This window comes from Protobothrops mucrosquamatus, unplaced genomic scaffold (assembly GCF_001527695.2).
Source record: "Protobothrops mucrosquamatus isolate PMUCROS unplaced genomic scaffold, P.Mucros_1.0 scaffold370, whole genome shotgun sequence".
NCBI classification, from domain to species: domain Eukaryota; kingdom Metazoa; phylum Chordata; class Lepidosauria; order Squamata; family Viperidae; genus Protobothrops; species Protobothrops mucrosquamatus.
Window position 1 is genome coordinate 211,343 of NW_015386704.1, and position 7,129 is coordinate 218,471.

At 35.5% G+C, this 7,129-nt stretch overlaps 1 protein-coding gene across 1 annotated transcript in view; it reads left to right on the forward strand.

Moving 5' to 3' along the window:
• Window positions 1-336: 336 nt before the first annotated feature.
• Window positions 337-7,129, forward strand: part of LOC107287243 (hepatic lectin) — a 14,698-nt gene continuing 7,905 nt past the window's right edge. Inside the window, exons 1-4 of the mRNA XM_015815731.1 lie at window positions 337-424; window positions 3,286-3,390; window positions 5,322-5,354; window positions 6,083-6,234. Coding sequence (XP_015671217.1) covers window positions 337-424; window positions 3,286-3,390; window positions 5,322-5,354; window positions 6,083-6,234 — 378 coding nt within the window. The remainder of the gene's footprint in view (window positions 425-3,285; window positions 3,391-5,321; window positions 5,355-6,082; window positions 6,235-7,129) is intronic.

Here is a 7,129-nt window from a genome sequence, read left to right on the forward strand (position 1 = left end):
AAGCTAACATCAAGCATGGACTTAATCTAAGTCATCTCCCAAGTGGCCTACTAAGCCAGGAGAGGCATGGTTCTAAGAAAGAGGTGACTAGGTTTGCAGTCCAAAGAACGTTCTCCACTTCCTTATGAGTTAGAAACCCATATTTATCCCAGCTAACAACTCAAGATCTTGCTTCAGGCTTCTTGACAGGACCTGCCCAGTAAAAGCCTAATTCCAAGCAAATTTCCTATGACATTTCTAAGAAGCAGCAATGAAAGAGGGGGAGCGTACGTATTATATTTAAGTTCCTCAATTCAAGCTAATAAAACCCCATCGCAATCATAAGCTCAGTGCACAATGATTCCCATCGATGACTGCGAACAGCAAATGAAAGATCAAGAATATTTAACAGAAACCAGAACAAACATGCCAGCAAGAACAATTGGTAAATACTTATTATTGAATCAGCTTAATGGTAGGGGAAAGACTAAGAATTTGTTTAGCATAACAAATTTGCTCCACATTAGCTGTGTCTGCCTGGGTTAAGAGGAGATACGGTGTCATATTTATCATAAAACTCAGTTAACACTGGAGTTAGAGAGGGCTCACCTTAATTGAAACAGTTCCAGGATCATTTGGGATGAACTAAATGTTAGAGTTAGCCTCCCACAATTCTGTAGTGTCTTTATCCTCAGTTTATTTCTGGGTGATTTTTCAGAATATCAGGACATTCTGAAAAACTAGTTTCTCCTGGTTGGATCAAGGCATTCCTGGTTGTCTGTTTTCAGCTCACAGGGGTGTCTACTCTCAGTTGGGGTGTGAGTGCACAAGTCTTTTAATCTCAAATTATCTTTCTGTCCCAGAGTAAGGGGCTCTGAAAAATTGTGTTCTTCTCATTCTTTTCTTCATAGGTTCATTAACTTTGAAGTTACATTATTATTTTTTGGTTGATAATTGCATTGAAGCTTTCAATAAACAAAGCAATAACTAATGCAAACTAAGCTAGAAGAAAAAAGAAAAGTTCAAAAGGTACAGAAAAAGAAAAGAAAAATAGAAGTAGAAAAGACAATGAAGGAGAATATTTGTAGCTCAGGGTTGAAATGAGGGGTCCTTGGTGCTCTCTGAGCTTGCTTGTTTTCTTGCAGACATAGTAGCACTGATGATGTTACCTAGTTTGGTAATGAAACGTCTGCAAGAAAACAAGCAAGCTCAGAGAGCACCAAGGACCCCTCAGAAAAGACAATATGAAAGAAGCGCCTTCCAACCCTCATCACGCCACGCATAAGCTGTTATACTAACTTTCCACCCTCTTTCAAAGTTATAAATTAAAAAAAACCTCATAATAATAATAATAATAATAATAATAGTAATAATAATAATAATAGTAAAGTTGGAAGGGACCTTGAAGGTCATCTAGTCCAACCCCCTGCTCAGGCAGGAAACCCTATACCATTTCGGACAAATGGCTGTCCAGTCTCTTCTTAAAAACCTCCAGTGTTGGAGCATTCACCACTTCTGGAGCCAGGTTGTTCCACTGGTTAATTGTTCTCACTGTCAGGAAGTTTCTTCTTAGTTCTAGATTGCTTCTCTCCTTGATTAGTTTCCACCCGTTGCTTCTTGTCCTGCCTCCAGGCGCTTTGGAAAATAGCTTGTCTCCCTCTTCTTTATGGCAACCCCTGAGATATTGGAACAGTGCTATCATGTCCCCCCTCGTCCTTCTCTTCATTAAACTTCCCATAGCCTAACCTTTATCTATATGCAATCCAGAAATCATCTTTTCAATCCTAGTTCAGCAAAAAGTCCTTTAGGAGTTACCAGAAATACCAAACAAATATTTTATCCCTTATCAAATAGTCCACCTTTATATTCCATTTTTGCTCTGCACAACCTTAACCTTTAAATCATTCTTATGGCATCACAGGATCTGGTCCTTTATCACTTGTTGGCATTTAAAAGAAATCTTCAAAGTTTTTACCAGGCTTCTTTGTAAATCCCATAAAGGGGCATCATCCAGGATTTCTTGTCGCAGCTGTTCCACCTCCAGATCATTTTCTTGATTTGTCTTTTGCATTCCCATTTTAGTAATCTCAATTTTATTGTCCTCCATCAGGTAAAAGTTTCTTAAAGTTTTTCTCATCAACTTCTAAAGTTTATCCATTGAAATGTGTATCTGAGATATTAGCTATTAATATGTCAGCCCATATTTTTTTTAAAAAATCTCCTTAAGATAAGAAAAAGTTATAGCCAGCTTAGTTATTTTATCTCTTTTTTGCCTGGTCCTTTAGTTCCCTGTATTGTCCAGTTGCAGCCTTAATCAAGCCTCAGTTCCTAATATGGGTTTGGTTTCCTTTCAGTCATTTCCCATTAGTATATTATTTAATTATATACTTTTTTTTTTCAAATCTTACAGCAAAAATATAATCAATATTTCAAATCTCCCAATCCATTTAAAACATTCTTACATCAACATCCTCTTCCCCCCCCTTTTCCAACTGCAAATTATTTTAAATTCTTTTTAATATTTAAAATTTAAAATTTCTTAAATCTGACGAAGGCAAAACTCATCAGCTACCAGATTAAGCTTACTGCTTTGAAAATCTCAAATATCAATAAAATTTTAACAAATAGTGAATTTAAATTTGAAAGATAAACAAACAGTGGTGAAACAGAATTATTCTGTCTATATTACATCATTCTATGCCTATAATTTCAATACTTTTTTATACAGAGAATAGGTGATTAAAATGTGGCATTCGTGATATTTTTGACATGTTTCCTCTTTACTTTATTAATTTGTAGAAAGGAGCATAAACCTGACTAATTTGGATTAACTTTCTGAGTCAGAGAAAAATTAGAAGATTCTAACATATGCCCTGTATTTAAGATTAGTAATATAATTCTCTATGAGTCAAACTTTTCAGCCAGAAAATATTACTTTGGTGGCATCACTGCTCAGCATAGAGCTACGTCTGATCTTTTAAAAAGAAAAAAAAAGAGCTCTGAATAAATACTGATGTATTCTTTCATTATTGCTAGGTTATTTATGTTTTGCTATATGTATCTACTATATACAAAACTACACTATTGACTCTTATTACTATGGGAAATGCAACTACATAGCCAGGTGTGCACGCATTCCTAACATTAGAAATTAGAAATATTACTAGAACACTACAGAGCATTGTCTATCAGAGCATTTTATTACATAAGGAGTTTTCAAAGCACAAATACTGCAAAGAATTTTCATGCACGATTCTAATTTGTTCTCTCTCTCTCCCTCTCTCATTTTTTCTTCTCTCTCTCAAGACAGATTTATCCCACAATGGAAATGGACATCTACTATAATTTATGTGCTTCTGGCCATTTCTTACCTGCTGATCATCATATTGTTCGGGCTTGTGGCATCCCAGGGTAAATCAGCTATTTTGACTTCTGACATACTGTATGGGTTCAGGACACAATGTTGTAGAAAGTGGCTTTAAAACTTTCTCAAAATCTTAGTATTCTAGAAAAAACAAGTTACTGAACCCACAAAACATACATTAATTTCCATCTGACTTGGTACAATATAGCGCCATGTGCATCGGAAGACAAAATATAAGTATCAGCTTTATAGTTAATTGCCGTACTTTACAATCCAGCACTGTCTTTAAGATTAAGTTATAAATCATGGTTTGCTGAACAAGCAGAGAAAGTCATGCAGGTAAGTAAAATAATTAGGTTGATTTAGGTTTTTAGAGTTTTGCTTTCATTTCTTCATTTTTTTCTGTCCCCCAATGGGACCGAAAAACAAGCCAGAAATAAGCCAAAATTCTGTGTTCAGACAAGGGACTTATAAATCAGTTGTTGTAGACATTTTATTTCCTGGCCAGAATAAAATGCAATGCAAAGAATTAGTCTGCAGATGGATGAAAAAAGGGTGAAAAGAGAGAAAAAGAAAGAAAAAAGAAGTAACTTCCCTCTTCATCCCACCAGGTTAAAATCCATTTTAGAAGTTTTATCACCCTCTCTAAATAAAGCATAATCTCTTTCCTTCCCATGACTCATCCCTTAAGTAAAGAAATCAAAGTTCAAATGTTATGTCAATCAATCTTTGTCAACAAAAGTCCAGTAAGAGTAACCAGATATAACTATTTTCTTCTTTTAACTCTAGTCAAACAAGCTAATCTTATAAACCTTCCCTGAGTTTGTAATTATTCTTTTATCCTTTCATTAAAAAAGTCCCAGTGGTAGTTGCTCATCATCTGTGTTTCTAAGTAAAAATCCTTCAGAAGCATAATAGATTTCTTTTGTATTAATAAGTAAAATCTATCCTTTTGTTAGACACTTCTAAAGAAAGGTCTTTCCAAATTTTAGCAGAGCTCTTTTGTAATTCCAGAAGGGAAGAAAAAAATCTAAATCAGTTTCCTGAGTTAATATCTGTTCATGTCATTTAGGGAATAACTCATCCATCAGATCCATTTGAATTATATTTAAATATCCTTCAAATTAATTTAATAGACATCCATTGCAGCTCCTTCTTGTGTTACCACTTTATTAGACCATGCTCCATCAGTTTTATCAAGCATTTGATCCGTTCTGTCCAAAAGCTTGACTGAATGGTATACAAAAATTTGCACTAAGGATTTCTGCTCCATTAGTGTCCAGCCTTCAAGGTCTCCTTACCATTAATCATCCCCCCCACCCAAAGCAATCTCCATTTTTTCAAATGAGAAAATATCTTCCAAATAATTCAAAACTATAATTTAAAATCCCTCTGGTCCCTTAATCCATTGTTAACTTTCAAAAATCCTTGTACTAAGCATCCTTTTGCTGAATAGTCTAAAAAAAATATCATATGCACACCATTGTCTTTTAAGGAGGTGAAAACTCATCTAACAAATATAATACTTGCAGACTGAAGGGTCTTAATCTCTCCAATATACAAAACATTTTTAAAAAATCCTCAAAAGTGATTAAATATATGTAGGGATCAGTCAAGCTTAATGTCCATATGGGCTACTTTGCAAGTATGCTTGATGTAAGCACCAACTTCAGCCTTCCACTCATACACCAGTCATAAGAATGACAGTTTCCATGGTTTATTTATGAGGAGTCCAGAGTTGTAGATGATCTCAACAATCTCTCCTTTGTTTTGGAGAAATTAACACCAACTCAGATTCAGCATCCGGTCACAATTCCCCTCACAAAATCTGCTAGCCAGCAGAAGCCAGCAAGGCATCAACTCTACAAAGCTAACTCCAGGTCTAGATTTTTTTCAGAGTGCTTAAGATTCCTTTGAATATGGTATTTTTATTGCTTTTCAACTTGTAATATTGTTGTGTACAATTCTATTCTTATAGGAAGGAGCAAGTGGGACCAACATCTAGAAAACCGTAAGTCATCTTCAAGAAATGTACAAGCTCCAGGACCTAATTGTTGGGTGTGGGGGGTACTGATTGAAGTAGATCCCAATAGAGCCCACAATGGAGCTCTTTAGGACAATAAATATCAATAGGTTGTATTTTCCACGCAGGATTATACTCTAGCACCTCAGTTTTAAGGAAGTAATTTCTTTGCATACCATGTGATCCCAGAAAAAGTGGCAAACACAGTAAGCCTTCTAAGCCTCTGTACAAGAGTCCATTGAGGAAACGCAGTTACTGCCTTGAAAATCAAATTCCACCATAAAATCTGCTTTTCACAGTAAGTTGTTGTTAGGTGTGGAAGGGATCTTGGAGGTCCTCTAATCCAACTGCTTGCCCAGGGCAATAATTTCTTTCCACTACAATTGTGGCTCAGATATCTCTAAGGCGATTGTGTTTCCTTCTTCTAAATTCTAACATGGTCTCTTCCTCTTTTCAATACACTAAATAATTCACTGAGACTAGGTTTATTCCCATGAGTTTTTCCAGAGGGGAACACTCAATCCACTCACTGTGTTCCACTGTAGAACCCTCCCAGTTCCCAGCTGATCATATCCTTCTTAGTTTTCTGCTTTTCTACTGCAGAAAAACTACATGCTTCCAAAATTCCAGTGTAGTGTAGCAGACATCTAGACCAAAACGTCTGGCAACCAAAAGCGGAAAAGTTCTTTTCTTTTCCTTTTTTTTTTCTTTGCCAGTGTACCCATGTGGAGCCAAAAGCAGAGAATGGAAACATTTTGATGGTGCATGTTACTTCTTCTCTGTCACACAAGTTATTTGGCACACAGCAAAGAGTAAGTGTGAAGAAGAGAATTCAGAATTGGTAGTCATTACCAATCAGTATGAACAGGTAAGAATCCTAGTATTTGTTTGGGAGAAGGTATAGGTTTAAAAGTTGCTACCAACTCCTGACTACCCATAACTATTTGAGAGGGAACATTTCCCTACCCACTATTTCTCTGTTACAAGTTACTGCCTTTTTTACCCCTTGATTTTTGAAAGACAATCTAGTGCCTTTTTTTTTCCTCCTTGATTTTTGAAAGACAATTTACTCTAGGGTAAAAAAGCAACTAGGAGTTGATTGACATTGAACACATTATGCAGGTAAAATATGCTTAGATATGTCCTCTGGTGCATTTTCGAACAAAGCAAGATAATCTGTAAAAAGTACTCCTCATTATTTTGGTACATCAGCATATTCATTAAAGCCGGATATTTTTTTTTCTTTTTGGAGAGCAGATTGCAGGATCTAGATATTGCACTACTGAATTTTGCCATGTCACCAAAAAAGCAACATCAACCTGCATCATTTGGAAGGCTCATCGGCCTTTCTTTATTAAAAAAAACAACAACTGTTCAAACAAAGCCTTTCCCCTCAAAGATGTACACCTCTTGAAATTCTAGTCCTGCCCCTTGCAGTGATAGCATGAAACCACCACTTTGCCCACCATGATCCTGGTGTAACCACAAACAAAGAAATAATCTAACAAGAACAACCAAAAGGTTGTCAGCCTCTATGATAAACAGCAATCATAACTATCAACTATAATTTATTTATTTATTTATTTATTATTTGGATTTATATCCCGCCCTTCTCCTCGTAGGACTCAGGGCGGCTGACAATCAATTAAAATACATAAATAACAATACAAATTTAAAATTAATTAAAAGAGATATTTAAATATTGTCAAATTTAAAATATAATTAAAACCCCTCTAAAAATTACCCTAGGCCAGTCCTGCAAG